We start from the raw sequence: 17,340 nt of genomic DNA, 5'->3' as shown, positions 1-17,340 counted from the left end.
ATGTTGGGTAAGACAATCCTCTTAGTCAGGGGAGTCTCAGATCAGGGCAAAACAAGTGTTATAGCCAATTCAGACAAAAGAAATGGTTTTTGAGAAATGGCAGCCTCTTTCATGGTTAATGCTGCTTAGGTGGGTTGTTCTGGGACTTAGATGTGTGAGCTTTCGCAATCACATTGTCACAGCGACAAACCTAGTCAACTGGGGTACAAGCCGTGCACATCACCATCAGTTCTGCAAAGGATTTAAGAAAGACTGTGCAGCTGAAGGTTTATCCACCCCAGTGGGGGATGATGGTATCTGCAGATGCATCATGGAAAATATAGCAAAAATGGGGTTCATGGAAAGTCTGCAGCTGCTGGCTGGGGGTGTCTGTGCGTGAGACGGCGCCCAGAAATTCTCAGGTGAGAGATGCTCACCCCGACCAGCTGTTTAAAGGATGTTGGAAAGTTATTTCCATTCCCTCAGAATAAAGTCATCGTACAATATTGTGGCTTTGCAGTGTAAGGCCCAGATATGGCTTTGGACATCTGCCATTTGAGTGACAGACTGAAAAAAATCCTAACTTTAGGGTGGGTATTTTTCCAGGTGATAAGACTTTCTTAGTAGCTCTACCTACTACTGATTGTAGCAAAATGAAAGCGGTTTTCCCTGTACATGCCAGGGCTTGGGAAATAAAAGCTGTGATCCATAGAAAGTCAGAAATCAGGTAGATGGCTTAACACCCCAGAAGCACTTGAGAGCCGTGCATGATTATTGGATTGATTTAAGGCTATTAGAACTGCTTTACTGTCCTTCTGTGTGCCACGAGAACCTGCATATGTGTGTACATACGCAGACACATATACCCTATTAGCCTATACACATTTATATGTACATACGCATGTATGTGCACATCGTCTCAGAAACCAAAACGGAAGCGGCTTTTCCCCCAGCGCGTAGTCTTTTCATATGGTTTAAAGCAAGCGAAATCTGCAGTTACAGTTGTGTGCTGCTGCAGGAGCTGTGTGAGCAGCCTGATTCTTGTATTGACGGCTGTAAGAAAGCAAACAGGTTGTCACAACAAATGTTCCTAGCCGTGTCCTAAAAGGGCTTCTTTAGTGTGAGGGGTTTGTGTCCAAATGGTTTTTCTCTGCTCTTGTTTAAGTGCCACTTCTGAAGAAATGTTGCAAATCCAGAACAAATCATGTGCTTGACATCAGGGATGTTGGAAAATTCACGCAACTGCTAAAATTCACACAGGATGGGCAAAGGGATGATGCCTGTTGTTCATTGTGATTTTTAAAACAGCCTTTGAGTTATGATTTCCACTGTGTTTTTACTCATCCCTTTTCTTTTCCAGGGATTAAAACCAATTTTAGCTCTTCAAGCAACACAGGCTGTACCTCAGTGCCTGAAGCCCGTGTGTCGGCTGCTGGAAGCAAAAGGTCTTTTTCTCACAAGTAAGCAAAGCAGTTTTTCCTGAAGAGTGAGAGAGTTGCTAGTGCAGAGAGAGACTACTATGTAAGGTCTTGCAGCTAATACATAAAATACCACTAGTGTGAGTTTTGAAACAATTTGGCTAACACTATGCTCTTGGGCAGCACTTACGCTGATGAGAACTGTAATATGAGAAAGGGGAAAAAAAAGCTATATTTTTTGAGACCAAAACATGTCAGTAGGCCAGATCAGCCGACAGGTATTTTTTTTGTTGTTTGTTCATAACAAGTATGGGAGATACCCTCAGGTAAGACAGAAAAGACTTCAGCTGGAGTGGAGGAGGAGACAACTGGGTATATGTTGCTTAACAGCAGTACCTCTAAGAAGTTAACCTTAACCTTTTGGTCTTATCACTGTTTTCTCTTTGTAATAAACTGTCAGCTTGGCATGTCCCTTTCCAGGTCATGACCTTATTTTTTGTAGGAAGAAGTAGACAATATTGCCTTTGATGCTTTTGTATTCAACACCCTTGCCCAACCTTTCTGTAACTAAAACTATATGCAAATAAAAAAAAAAAATATAAATCAGTTATCTATCTAAACAAATCTTTCAAGAAAGATTTCTGTAAGATTTCTCCCTATCATTTGTGAAGTGCAAATCCAGAGAGCTTGTGAATGCGAGGGTGAGGACATTTGGGTGGAGCAGCGCACATTGTGCTCCACCCACAAAATCCCTGCTGGTTACATTTGTTGGAGTAGGTGCAAAGAGTTCAGATTGACAGGACGGGTTTCCTGCCCTTTGTGGAAGTGCTGGCAGGTAGGCCAGGCCGGGACTGGCAGTGGGATACCTCTATGCTTAAGTCACACAGATGTCTCTGAGGTCGGAGTGTGCCCCAGTGCACAGAGATCGGTAGAATGATGCTTAATGAGCAGTTTCCTATCTGTGTCATGAGACTGTTAGAAAAATAAACATTACCTAAGCACTCTCTAGATTAAATCTAACAGGTAAAGGTACTGGACAGGGGGGTGTGTGTGTGTGTGTGTGTGAAAAATACTAAGTATAATATGAAGCCCTAAAATCACCTTACTTGCAGTAAGATTCTGTATCATTGCATGTATTTCTGTGCATTTAAATGTAACTTTAAATTAGAGCATCCTGACCCACTTAATTAGACAGAAGTCCTCTGTAATAATGCTCCTTCAATTGCATTGCTGCGTTACGCACAGTCTATGTGAATTCTGCCTCACCCAAGAGTTGATGCTGTACTGTACGAAGTGGAAGGAGAGGTCTCCTTTGCGATATGTTCTCTTTTAACTGTTTGACTCAACTTCCTCTGAAAAATCTCAGTGTTGTCACAAACCACAGTCCAGCACTTCATTGTAAAATAATTATAAAATCACCCAAACCACAGCAGTGTGATGAAGGTTTGCAGCAGCCACCTTCCTTATAAACTGTTCCATTTTCAGAGGAGGGACGAAACCAAGTTAGGGAATCTTGAGGAGAGTTCTTGCTTCATAGTGCTGTGGTATTTAAATTTTTATGTTCAAGCCTCTTTGGTTGGCTGGATTTGCCTTTTTCTTTTCTGAAACCAGCCCGTTCATTACAGTTTAGAAGAACAAATTCCATGAGAGGATGTAGGTAGCAGTGTAGCAGTGCAGGAAGACAAACCAAGTGAGCAAGCGAGGAACCCACCTTGGGAAGCTGTGCTCAGAGCACCTCAGTCCTTTGGCAGTTGCCAGCAGCACAGATACCAGTTGCTTTCAAGCCCACAGTCGACAGTCAGGTTATTTAATAAAGAGTGGGAAAAGAAAGGTAGATACGTATGAGGGAAACTGGAAGGAAGGAAGGAAGGAAGAAAAAAATCTGTGGTTTTCTTTGTCTATTTTAATACTATTTCAGCCTGCTCACAGTAGGGTTTGAACTATATCTAAGCAAATGAATGGTCAGGCATTGGAACAGGCTGCCCAGGGAGGTGGTAGAGTCGCCATTCCTGGAGGTACTTAAAAGATGTGTAGATGTGGCACCTCAGGGCATGGTTTAGGAGACTTGGTGATGTTGGGTTGACAGTTGGACTTGATGATCCTAGGGGTCTTTTCCAACCTTAATGATTCTATGGTTCTCTTCTATGATTCTATGAATAGTTGACAGTGGCAGCTGAAGCACCCTCTATGCCAAAGAGAGAAAGGAACAGTGGCTCAAACAAATCTGTTTTCATCACACACTGTGATCCCTCAGGCTGCTTGCCAAGGAGCATGAAAGCAGTCTTAGAGCAAACCTCCACGAGCAGGCATCTCTCTGCAGGTCTGGCCAGGGAAGGCTGAAGCGTGGTTCTTTTGGCACTAGCCCAGGCTGCAGTCCTCTCATTACTTAATGGAGTCAGAGGTTCAGGGAATGTGGATGATCTGGTGGAGTCAGTGGGGACCGTGCTAGCCACAGAGAAACGTGAAAATGGCCACCGTTTCCCTAGATCACATAATTCAGACTGAGAGCCCCACAGTCAGTGAAAGAGTGTGCAGTGGCTGATGACTTCAGGACTTTCTTCCCGGCCACTCACAGTTATCTACCTGTTTTAGTGTGTAGACAACTTTGTGCATGAAATAAGACACATAATGAGTTGTGTGATAAAGATAATCCAGTATGCTTTAACCATGTTGGTTCTCCTCCAGTTGTGGCCTTCATGGTCAGAATAATGGATCCTTATCCAACAAGTCCAGACCCAGCCCACCTGCTTCCCGTGAAAAGGCCCCTTTGTCAACACTGAGCAAAAACCAGCCGAGTCCTGCGAACACCCGTCAGAATTATGGGGCTTCTTTAGCCAGCAGAAGCAACTCAGGCTCAAACAAAGGAAGTGACAGCAGCCAAGTGACGAGGCAAGTCTTTATTTCAGCATCCTGGTGTTCAGCACACTGACTTACCTTCTCTGCACTCAAATGGGGCATCAGCTGGTTGTCTGGCTTGCCAAAGGGGTCGTGTTGCTCCTCAGCATGGGTGTGACTCTTCATATTGGTGGCTCGACAATCAACAGTGTGCTCTATCCCATGTAAAAGTTTTACTGTTTCAGTACTGTAAAATTCAAGGTTACTTTTAGTCAAAGCACTTTGTAGCTGGTTTTCACTCCAAGGCAGGCTCCTTTCCGTGGTTTTATGCTGTCAGTTCTCATGTGGCTTTCCTGGTTCTTTCACAGAAAGGTCCTTTCTCCTTTGGAGAGAGTTGGGTGGGGTTGTATAGAAAATATTGTATGCTCGGGTGAAAATTCACCCTGCCCGGCCTTAGGTACCTCTGTGTGCAGTTTCCTCTACAGGGAAGAAAACTAATACCTGCGGGAGCGTGCGACACGTATTGCAGAGAAGAAATTGGTTGTTTCTCTCCCTCCCTTTCTCTCTCTTTCCTCCCACCCCAGGCAACTCAACAGCCAAGCATGTCAGATACACACCTAAAGCTAGACAGGATTAATGTAGGTTTCAGGGTGCTCAGCTTCTTAACTCACATGTGGAGCTGAACTCAGTCTGTACGCTTCCTTACCTGGCTGTGTCTGCAGCTGGGTGCCCTTGCCAATGGCCCAGCTGCCTGCTCTTGGGCACCGTTTTGGGTGAGGAGATGGCTAGGTGTTTTAAAGTTAAATGTCTCATTTGAGGTAATGGCACTGAAAACAAGTATGATAAATAGTAAATTTTGTACTATAGCCACAAATCAGCCATTTTCTCAAGTACTTTGATTTGCCAGAGGGAGTCACTTGTGTGGACACTGAGGAGCCCAAAATGAGTCAAGCGCCATATCAGTCTATGGGATGTGTTCCTTTTTGCCAGGACTGAAGAACTGTAGGAGTGATGTTATGTGATGGTGTGATGGTTTTTTTCTTTTCAGGCGATCAGGGAAATCTATTTCTTGTGGTCACAATTGCAGCACTAAGCCAGAAAATCCGGAGCGGTATTTGACTCCTCTGCAGCAGAAAGAAGTTACAATACGGCATTTGAAAAAAAAGCTGAAGGAATCCGAGTGCAAAGTTACAGAAAGGTATATTTCACTTCAGAAATAAGACTGGACAAGATTTATTCAGGAGCATTAAGGGATGGGAGTCCTGATCATTTGTACTCTTTTCTTGACCATGTAAAGTTTTCATTAAGAGATTTGAAATATGATCGGGCTGATTAGGTTGTTCTCAGGTATTTAAGGTTTCATTGTGTGCTCAGTGAATATGTACCGTGCACTTTCATTACAAATATGGCTGTCTCTTTTTCCCTTTTTTTGAACTTTCCCGATAGAAGACTTTCAAAGGATAGTTCTTCACCAGCCTACTTTAGCACTGACACCTTTTATACATAAAAAAAGTTCCACCTCACTCAGAAAATATGACGACAAATGTCCCCCTTTTCCCCTAATGAAAGAAAAGCTCTGACACAAACTAGTGTGCCCGCTTGTGGTTTTGTTGCTTAGATATGGACTTTTTTGCAATAGCACTTTGTATGGATGCTAAGCGAAGAAGCAACAATGTACATTACACAGCAACAGATGTTCTCTCTTTTATTAAAGCTGTGCTCTGAGAACTGGCTTTCCAGCACACACAACCCAAGCGGGCACAACGGGTTGTTTGAATGGAGCCCCAAGGTAGAGTCCCAGGGACCCCTTGGTCCTGCTTTGGGTGGCCCAACATCTGTACCTGTGAGGGCTGGATCTCACGCAGGGCGCCCTTCTCCCCACTTGCTTGCAAGTGAAGGCAGAAGCCTCTGGATCCATGCTGAGCTGGGGGGGTGCAAAGCAAGCCGGGTGCAAAGCAAGCCAGGTGCCTGCAGCCCTGAGCCATCCTGCTGTCTGAGGCCACTGTTGGCTCTGGCTATACGTGACGAGCTGCTGGCAGGCACAGGGGACACATCCAGGCAGCTGTTTGTCATTTCCTCCAGGGTGAGGCAGTAGATGAGATGTTAAGCGCTGTACTGGTTGGACCTAACCCAGAGGCCACCACTTTCACCTCAAAGTGTCCAGGATCACAGCATAGCCCACAAGGCTGCTGGCTGTGTGGCAAGGTTGGTGACTCCAGCTAGGAATCAGCCAGTGTGTCTTGGCAGCCAGCTGACATCTCTGCCAGTTCTCCCAGAGGTGGCAGCAAACGATGCATGGAGGAATTTGCTTCTTCCTTGGAGCATCTTTGCAGCATAGCCACCCCAGTGAGGTGGAGCCTCACGTTGACTCTTTAACTAGGCAGTCACCAGAAGTGTTACGATATTTTTATTTTGCTCCAGGGAAAGAGAAATCGAAAAGCTCAAAGCTCAGGTGGAACGTATGAAGGAAGACTGGATCGAAGACGAGTGTAATCATGTGGAGATGGAGCTGAGCCTCTTGGAAGCAAGGAGGGAAATTAAAGAACTCAAGCAAGTTATTGAGAGCATGAAGAACAGCTTGGCTGAGAAAGACAAAAAATTTCAGAAATACTTCCTAGAAATAAGCATTGAGAACAAGAAACTGGAATCTTTGGTGTCGAGCATGGAGATGGCCCTGAAGAGCTCTGTGAGAGATGAGCAGCGCCCGGAGTACACATGTGACTCTGAGGGGAAGCCGTTGTGTACCACGATGCCAGACAGCCCCACCACAGAGGACCAAGCTCTGGAGGAGCTGGCAGATAGTGGGCTGTTTCTTCATGAGGACACAGCTAACGGGACTGATTTATTTGAAGAGAGTTTGACCACCACAACCCCTGAGTTGAGTGAGCCAGCTCCCTCCAATTCTACTGTGAATCAAGAGATGCTTGAAAATGTTCTGGATGAAAAACTAACTTTTTCCCAGGAGGAGGAGGAGAAAGTCAGAAACATGATGGTGGAGCAGACCATCCAGACTGATGTGGTGCCATATAGCCTAGAAGGGGAGCAGTTCATTCAAAACATGTTCAGAGCTCAGAGCTCAAGATGCCTGTCCTCTAAGCCTGCCTTCTTCACTGAAGGAATTGGGTCAATTTCTCTTGAAAGCCTCAGTGATTCTGGTATCGTAGTGGACTTAACTCCAGGTGAGCCAAACTCGACCATCCTTTTGTCTCCTGTGACACCTCCATGCAGGAAGGTGGAGCACGGAGTTAATGAAAACCATTTTGTGAAAGAACTTGATTTTACAGAACCTCATGATGATGAAGTCTTTGGGTACGTCAATACTGTTTCTCAGACAGGAATAAAGAAGAGATACTGGAGCAGCAGACTCGCCAGCGATCTGGCTGTAGCAGCCCCTGTTGTACCAACTATCATGCGGCCTTTCAGTACTCATGGAGCAGGAACAGATCTCATTTACAGTACTAGACCATTGTTTTGCAGTTCTGTCCTAGTCCACCGTTTTGCTCTTGACTATTTGATTTGCCCTATAAATTGGTTTGAAAACATGTTACTTGTTTCAGAATGGAAAAGGTAAAGCCTTTCTACAGGATGTTTGTAACTGGTGTTTTTTGAGAGTACTGCTGCCTACAGAAATAGTCCTCCTGCTCCCAGTCACCATGTTCCCCACCCCCCCACCCCACCGCGCTGGTGTCTTTCTGGTGCCAACATATCTGCACAGTGACCATGACCAGGGAGATCAAGGAGAATACAGTGAGTTCTCTTTCATGTTTGTTTGCTGAATGTTAATTTGTTGTTTGTTAAGCTCAATGAGTTTCCCTGGCTGCTTCACTGGGCAAATATACCAGCACTTTGCACTGGCTCAAGAGTAGCGTGAGACGTGCACGGGAGCAAACGGCCAGAGAAAGGTGGGCTATTTCTTTAGGCAGCACTAACCTAAAACTTTTGTGAAATTACAGTGTTGAGTGACACGGAGGCTTGTTCCCGCTAAGGATGTCACACATGTATTCCAGAGAGCATGCTAGTGTTATCCATTCGTTGTCCAAAGAGTCAGTTCAATTTAGAGGTAAACCCCCTATTCCCCAGGCAATTTCCAGCACATTGTTTGTTCCTGTCTTGTGTAGTGTTCTTCTCAGTTGTACAATTGCTTGAGTGTTTCACTGGTCTTGTGTGTTTACAGGGACTGTAACCAAAAAGGTACTTTGTTGAGAGTCTTGAAACGTGTTAGAAAGATAAGTATAGGTGTAGGTACAATTTGAGTGTTAATGTTGTTTTAAAGTTTTAATGTGTTGGAATGTTGTAGTCATATGAGCCCTTTGAAATGTATTGTGCTTTAGCTTATTGTTTATTTAATTGTTTCATTGTAAATTACCTTTATAATCACAAGTTCAATGAAGCCTGTTAGAAATGGTAAATGTGTGAGTGTTTTATTGTAGCAAAGCCATATAAAATAGCCGGTCTCAGCTGAGCTATTGGGCACAGGCAGAGCTGGCGGAGGCACTGTATCAGGGCATAAGGAACCATCAGGACCCAAAGAAGAGAATTCTGCTGAGAAAAACTTCATTACAGCTCCAAGCATAAGCACTCAGGCAGAGAAAAAGGCTCCAGCTGGTCCGTGGACACACATGCCACCTGCATGACTGCACCCATGCTGAGCTAACAAATGCAAGTGCCTAATCTTTAATTCAATGCAATCTTCCAGAAGCTTGTAACTGCTCATTTCTGTGCTGCCAGGAGAGTGTCAGTCTTCCCGGCATTTAACAGAAGTCCAGAATACCTTGTTTAATTAATCTGAGAGCCATGCAATCTCAGTGTGCCCACCGAGATGCCACTGTGACCATCAAACCAGAAATTCTTCCTGTCCAAAACTTGAAATCCGTGCATAGTTCAGAGGAGGGCAATGCTAACCAACAGGCGACATAGCGGTGTTTGCCTGCCTCCACCCAACCTTTCAACAACACCTCTGGCCGGTTAAACCTCACTGGCTTCCTGTTCTCCCCTCCAGCAAAGCAAGTGTAATATTTCTCTGTGCAACCCAGAGCAGAAGAAGCCTAGTGAAGCCAGACAACGCCATGCACTGCCCTGCCGCTTTGGGGAAGAATGGAGTTATTAGCCACAAGGAAGGAGGAATAGTTGGCCAGCATGTGGGGAGCATTTGCAACACTCAAGAGGGTGACATGCACCGATGCTTACAGAGGCAATTCAGAGACCTTTTGCATCCTTGTAATGCCTGGGTTCTGAATTACTTGTGTTTGCAACAGATTCCCTAGTGTTCATTAAGCATTTCACTAAGGAAGAGAAATCGAACAGGCATGTTGATGTAACACAGGCTCCAAGAGTTCACAAAGATGAGAACATGAGAGCGTCTTGCTTCCTCTGCCAGCAACTTCCTCTTCCACGCTCACCTACCTTGTTGGGTTCCTGCAGGCCACTTGACTTGCCTTATGACACTACTGCAATACATATTTGCTGCAAAGTCACTTTCAAAAGCTTTTCTTTTAAGTACCTGGGCACAAGGGCCAAAATTAATAGGTTGGCGGGTGGAGGGGATGGGACTGGAACACATGACACAACATGCCTTATTGCTACTTCAAAGCATGTCTGTTCAAGGCTGAGAGCGCAATATTTTATATGGGATTTTACCATCTTTATCACAATTTTGGGTTTCTCTTTAACAGCCACTATTGTTTAAGTGATCTTTGCTTTGAGCGGTGGTGAAATGGAGCATAGTTTAGAGGACTAGTTTAGATCTTCAGTTCTAGGAGAGAGATTCACCTGTGACTACGTGGGTGTCTTTTGCAGCAAGCAGGCAACAAAGCAGTATGAACCTACACTTACATTTAAAATGTCAATAGGCTGAACTCATTTCAAACCATGTTTTGGACGTGGTCCATGTTTAAGACACAAGGCGCTAACACCAGAATAACGTCAAAATTGCTTCTTGCCCTTAAAAATCTTCTGTCCGCTCAACTCTCATAAGTTATTTAACTATGCTCAGCAAGAGAGTTCCCGTCACATTCCTGATAGAAGTCCGTGCTCTGATCTCTACCTGAAATACAGCTCGCTTCCAAGCTGCCACCTTTCCTCCTCCATCCTGCAAGCATGTAGACAGCTCAAGGTACCCTTTGAAAGAAGAGGCCTGAAGTACCACGATAAATGCTCCAGTCCCAGACTTTGTGGGACTGGCCTTTGCTCCCCGATCCACAGAGGATATCCCAGTTGTTGTGACAAATGTACCACCTTGATTTTTCCCCATCTAATATTTGGCTTTACTCTTAGTCATGATTCACCTGGATCCTGCTGCTGCTGTATGGAGCAGCTAGGGGAGGACCATTAGCCTCCAAAGAGTTCAATAAAACCTCCTCCTTTTTCTGAGTTGAGAAATTGTTCATACCATACTGAGGCAAGAATTGAAGTCTTGCCTCAAAGTGTGCAGGTGGGGAGGACAAGCAGGGCATAGGTTAAGGGTCAGGTAGCAGGTGGCTGCTTGAATTCATGCTTACAGGGTAGCATAGGAACCAAGGCGGCTCCTTCCCTGGTTGAAGCAACACCTATTGATAATCCCATTATGCATTTCTCTATTTCTCTTTCTAATCCAGGCTCAAAGAAGCCTTTCTTTAATATTCAGCTGAAGAGGTACCCAACATGCCTCTCAGCTGCTGAAAACACCGAGGCACAGGCACTGCCCACCGCCTCACCAGAGATTCACCTGCATGCTTACTTAGGTCCACCCACTCACAAGGCTCTTCTTCACTTCTGATCCCTTCTTCATTTTGCCTTCTTTCCCCCCCCAAATCAACTACCTCACCTAAATCCCAACCGCTAGAAATGCGCTAAAATTGAACCACTGTTTTATTTATGTCCTACATGAGCAGAACAGGGGAGCATTTTCCTCCAAAACCCTTCAGACAAATGAACATGGGGCATTGCAGACACAAGCAACTATAGCGCAGGAAAACATATGAAACCAATGCATGCTGTTTTGACATACAGACTGCTACCTACGAGAGCACTGTACCCTTTCTGGCATTATGTCAGGACTTGGTAGAGTAGATGGGAGCAATTCCTAGAGCAGTTGTGCTCAAGTACAGGCAGGGAAATGGAGGGAAGAACAGCAAAACAGTGTGAGTACGCAGCAGGAGAGGGCAAAGCAACGCAGGAGGGCTGATGTGCAGGAGGTGGCAGCACCTAATCGTTTTTAAAACGGCTGAAGGCTCAAAAAACACGAGCATTCTCATGACGCAGTCAGGGGCTTTGTTTCTAACTTCTTAACTAGCCAATGTTTTGTTATTTTTAATAAATAACATCTAGTTGCACCTATTTTACATTGTCTCAAAAATAGCAATAGTAAGCACTAAACTAATTTTTTTAGAAAGATGCGATGTCGCTTCCAACCTAAACTAGGCAACAGGTATTAGGTTTCCCTGCCCTGTGTCAGCAATAGGGAAAGAATTACGACATGTGCCTCCTTGCTTCATCGGTGTGGTTAAAAGGACAGACGCGGATTGCTATTAAAGCTTATTCACAGACTTTCTTCTTATCTCCAATCCACCATCAGATACTTTAGAGGTGTGTACTAGGAGCAGATTTGCTTGCCATACTGCTGTTCAGTCTGGACAGACTGTCGTCATCGATTCTACTCCAGCCAGAACACTTGCGCAGAAGATACACACAAAAGTGCATATTGTTGCTTTCTAAAAGGTATTTTAAAATTTCACATTTCTCAATGACTTCTTTAATGTCTAAAAATTGCTGTCAAATCAGTTGGTCTGTGCAAGGTTTTAAGCAGCATGACAAGCATACTAAATATTTTTTAAAACTTTTCTCCATGACAAAGGCCATTCAGAGTAAGTCTTACTGTCTTTACTTTCTCAAGTACTTCTCTTTTAAGCAGAACTTGTGTCTTACAACTTAGTTAAAAATTCTATTTTTCGAGGCAGAGGTGATCTAGTCCCCCCGCCCCTTCCCATTCTGTTACAACTTCACAGGACCCTGGATACACAGGGAACCCGTCTCAGGCACAGGATTTGCTGTCCTCACTCATCTGCCACAAGACAGCCCATGAATTCAGGGATAATAGCATCCGCACAGCAGAAGATGCAGGAGGTATTCACTGAAGTTCTGAGCTGCACCTAATAACCACATGGACCCTCCTCCTCCCACACACCTTGCCCTCCAGCAGACATTAACTTTTCTTCTTCATTAAACTACTGTTGTCTTCTACTGCCTATTTACCTTGCACGCTTTTCTGACAGGAATCCCACTGTAAATACATACAGTAAGTGTACAAAAATGGAACCTGAGAAGTGCTGTTAACTGAACTGAGAATTTTCACACTTAGATGTATTCACAGGAGGACACCTTTTTTTCAGTTGTACTACCTATGCAACAAGTATACAGCGTGAGACTTTTTTTTCCCCTTAATGTAGGAAGTAGAAGAATTTCTGCTAGAAATACAAATTTACCAATACAAGTAAGCAATTGAATTGCTCCCCTACGTTCACAACATTAGCCTTCATAAGAAAGGAGCAGCACGCACCACTGCTGTGTAGCGATGCCCCTGCTGTTAACCACTGTAGTGTTGTAAAGGGGCATGGTAGCACAGGGGCTGCAAGTGACAAAGTGACAAGAAATCCACTTTTGTGTTCAGCTGCAACTTGTGCTCTACCAGAGCGTACTCTACCAGGAGTACGTTGAGAGTCGTGGGTCACCTTTAACAAGTAATTTTCTTCTGCACGCGTCAATATTATCTCCCATGGAAAAATGTGAAACATTTATAAATACCTTTATGGAAAGGCAAAAGCAGACATTCTCGATCAGGCAGGAAGCAAAGGGTTCTTTAAAACTGTTTAATTACATGTTTCGGGTAAGCACAGACAATACAGGAGATTTACCACACTCTTAGGTATTTCCATTCTTTTCTCTAGGCTTGAACTATTCATTAAGGATGTCTTTCAGTCAACATCCTTGCTCAATCACTTTTGCTGCAAAGAAGGGTGCTGGAATAGGACTATTGCAGGAAACTTCATTCCATCAAGGCATGATTTTCTGTGGGCTTTTTTTCTCCTTTAATAACCACCTACTAGTCGTTGAAGATATTCGGAGAGAACCCTGCCTTCCAAGATGCCCTGAAGAATGTACTGAAACCAAACGGTTGGAGTCCTAGAAACTCTGAAGCCCTAGAAATACTTAAATCAATACCAATATGTATGTTGTAGAGCTGAAATTCTCTTTTTCATTGGCACTGTGCCACTGATGCCTGGCTTGTGTCCGGACACTTCTACATCAGTTTTGTTTTCTTCTTCTTTCATTAGCCTTTGGGCTTCTTCCCCCATTTTCTTTCGTTGCTGCGCTGCTTCTCTTTTATTTTTCTCCCTTTCTGCTACCTGTTGTTGTCTGCAATTAAAGAAAATGTGAACTGCTAAAGAACACGAGTCCAATTTTCAGCATACTTTAAGTTCCTGTCAGAAATGGGTTATAATTAAGAATTTGCCCAAATATTTTGCAATCTAAAAGCCACTCAGTTCTCAAGGATTCAGTGTGTCAGGGAGAACGTAGGACAGTTGTAAGGCCCAGAGCTATTTAGACAAATCTAATGCTTCAAGCAACAATACTAGCTGTCTTTTTCAAAATCAGACCAGAACAATTTGACTTGCCTAGGACATTGGCTTGTGTCCCTCCTTCCCCTCAGCAGAGGCATCAGAAGCTATCCTCTTTGTAATGCAAGTACTACAAACATTTTCTTCATGATCAGATGAGATGACAACTTCTAATGTTCCTTTTCATGTATTCAGCATCTGTGTTGTATTCTATTGCTCAGTACAGATAGAAACAATAGCCTTTAAGGAAAAAAAAATTAAAGTCTACAGTTGTGTATCCTTTTAGCATTATTTCTTATCACTGCTATAAAACCCCAGACATCATTACCTGCTAGCTCAGAGAATCTGTCGACAGAAATAGGTTTCTAATTTCAACAAATACATGGCTGACTAGAGCAAAGGAAAAAAGTAACCCCCAAATCCACTTGTTTTATTCCCCACTTCAGCTAGAACACATCACTGAGTGGCGCCGGGGCAACAACTGGATCCATACTCCAAGTGGCACGTTGCAGCTCTCTCCTCGATTGCATAAGTAGTAACAGAACGATGTTAGGAGGTCGCTGCCGCTTCGCATTCAGTTTATTAGATTAGAAAAATCTGTCAAGCTGCTTGCAAGAGGACTTAAAAATAAAAATGAAGCTTCATTAGTTTGAAAAGGTGAAATTTAACACAGATTCGGTAAGAATAGAGATGTGCTTATTAAAAGAGAATCAAGAATTCTCATTGACAAGGCCGTAAGGAGTTAACTTTCAACATGCCTAAACTACCCGTGCGCATCCACATAAGTGTGTAAAATGCAGAGAATTAAAAGCTGTCATCATTGGATGCAGCCGTGTCTGGTAGATGCCAACTATGGACAAACTGGGCACACAAAACTTAGAAGTATTTGAGGTACAAAGGCTTCATATTATCTTTGGACTGGGCAGGACAGGAGAGGGACTACACTTATTCAGTACCTTCACGGTTTCCCTTCATTGATTATTAATGGCCAGAAGTTTCCCTATGCTCTGTTAAGCTGCTCTGCTGTCTGTCATGGAAGAATGAAATTAGTAATTTGCATCAGGAACTACCTCCCAAGTTAACGGAATTCCCAACGGTGTTTTTGAGGTGATGTCCCACTGTTGTACATTCCACCAGAAGGCCAGGTAGGTGACAGTGCTGTCAGTCTAGCATATGCAGAGAAATAATGTTTGCCACTTTACAGTAGCAGATTTTTGTATGTTCCCTGCACCTCTGAACTGATGCAGAAAGGAAGACGGTATATGCGCACTAGCCTGCATGTAAAGGCAGCGGTATTCCAAAAAGCCACATGAGGCATTAAGCAGTGCTGCTATTCATTTGCAATTCTGAAGCGAGGACAGTCACAGCAGATCATGTTTCTGCCCCACCCTATAAACTGCACAACACACAACTCCTCTGCACAGAGAGGTGGTTTCCATGCACTCCGCTGGCTGAGTAATTTTATTGGACTCCAGTAGCATCCAAATGAGAGGAGACCTTCACATTACCTCAGACAGAGGAACTGAAGTCACTGAAAAATAAATACAAGCAATAAATACAACCACAAAGTGATTACCTTTTCACTACTCTTTTACTTGGTCATTATTCCAAACATTGATCTCTATTCCAAACTTCCTATGCGTATTCAACATAAAGCTACGACCTTTCAGGCTCAGAAAAGGTTTCGTTTCTCAATAAAGAGGCACCTATGATGAACTACAGCCACATGTGACTCATTCTTTCTGGGTTCCAAAGCAAGAATTTGAGCAGAGTTTGGATGGAATGATGCAAGCTGTTTAAACCAGGGAAGTATTCATTCCTGATGTCAGCCTTGCTTTGCATTCCTAACACAATTTATGCCCGGAAAAACCCAACTCATTGGTTAACAGAACACTAATTATAATCACTGTTAGCACACTCTTAGCAGACCTTCTTATTCCAGCGTGTTTTTACTTACTGTAGACCTACTGAATAACTGTAAGAAGAACGACTTCATACTATTCTTTTACGTCAACACGATTATAAATGCACAAAAAACATTTTCACACACGAGACATTTTATACAGTGCTGCTTATTCAGCCAAAGAGCATTTAGCTTGACTGTTCCTGTTGGGAAAAAAAATAAATTCGTTGGCATTTAGAAAGTCTAAAGGTGCAGATAGGTATCTACAATTTGCAGAAGCAACCAAGTTCTAACTAAATTCAATTAACTGAAAATCCAGTTTAAAGGAAAATCCATTTTATCGTCCACTATGTTGATCACTGCCTGGAAAATTTGGGTGCATCTCAGCCCAGAATCTGCTGGGGAGTGGGGAAAAAGAGACTACAGGAACTTTGCAGGCACTAGTAGCCTACTGCTCAGCACTGTCTTCCAGAATGCTTTGGTTTCCAGGAAGCCATATTGGGCTTATTTCAACTGCTACACATAAATACCAAGCCACCAGAGAAAAGGTCACAGGATATAGTCTTCCCTGTTACTTAACGGAACACAGCCCTCCATTTCTACACAAAAATGATTCCAGTCTAAGACACTTCCAGATATTAACTGAGCACCAATAGGTACCCAGACACAGGCAGCTAAGGGAGATCCTTACTTTTTCTGCACATGGATTTCATTCTCAATAAGCACTGCTGGAGTACAGTCAGCATTAACACTCCGGAGGGTTTGGGGAGACTTTGTCCCCCATTTAGCTGTCTGAAATCTTCAGATCATTTTGTAGACCAAGAGGCAGTCTTCTAGCATTAAGAGACTACAGATCAGTTCCTTACTACAGTCTCCTGAGAACAGAGGCAGGCCTGCCAAGTACTATGCCGAAATGTTAAATGTCAGAAGTTAATTACACCACAGATATATACTGCAAGAGAAACTGTAAACCCAGATTGCCTATCAACCTTGCTAAAAAAATCATCTGAGACTTTGTATGGAGTACTTGATTACTGTACTTGTAACAAGTAAGCGTAATACCTTACAAAAAGAATTACACAAAAGAACAAGACAGATCTATGTACATATACTACATCAAGTGTCCTAAACAACTCCACAGCTCAAGAGAAAAGAGCAAAGACAGAGCGCTAAAATATTAATAATTTTTAGATTTCAAAACAAATCCAAAATGCAAATCACGAGTGGGCTTTTCAAAGGTTTACAATCTTAGCCCCTTCAGTATGAAATTGTCCTTAAAAATTAACACAGCACTACTACTCTTCAGCAAGGAAAACCCCAACAATTCTCTCCTCCTTTTTTAACCGTAACATTCAATTTTGAGGTTTCAGACAATTTTACATGTCAACAACATTTAAGTCAGAACATTTCCAAGCACTTCACCTGCATTATGCAATGTTTGTTCTTCCTAAAGATTTACAAATCTAAGAGACATTTTACTGAAGCTGATTTAAAATACCCCCAAAAAACCAAGAAGATGCACTCTTCCAGGGTTGCGCAGTGATGAACTGTCAACAGGTTTCGGTCCCGGTCATTTATTTGTTGGAGCCCTAGCAGGTGAGTGTCCACTTTG

The 17,340-nt window shown here is 43.4% G+C and overlaps 1 protein-coding gene across 1 annotated transcript; it reads left to right on the top strand.

Moving 5' to 3' along the window:
- On the top strand, positions 1-16,565 carry LOC142055656 (syntabulin-like). The gene is given in 8 exon segments (XM_075089773.1): positions 1-7; positions 1,340-1,439; positions 4,083-4,286; positions 5,281-5,430; positions 6,654-7,302; positions 7,304-7,361; positions 7,364-7,654; positions 16,534-16,565. Coding segments are annotated over 8 exon segments (1,491 nt in total).
- Positions 16,566-17,340: the final 775 nt, after the last annotated feature.

The sequence above is a fragment of the Phalacrocorax aristotelis genome, chromosome 3, assembly GCF_949628215.1.
Source record: "Phalacrocorax aristotelis chromosome 3, bGulAri2.1, whole genome shotgun sequence".
Lineage (NCBI taxonomy): Eukaryota > Metazoa > Chordata > Aves > Suliformes > Phalacrocoracidae > Phalacrocorax > Phalacrocorax aristotelis.
This window is presented reverse-complemented; position numbering and strand designations above follow the sequence as displayed.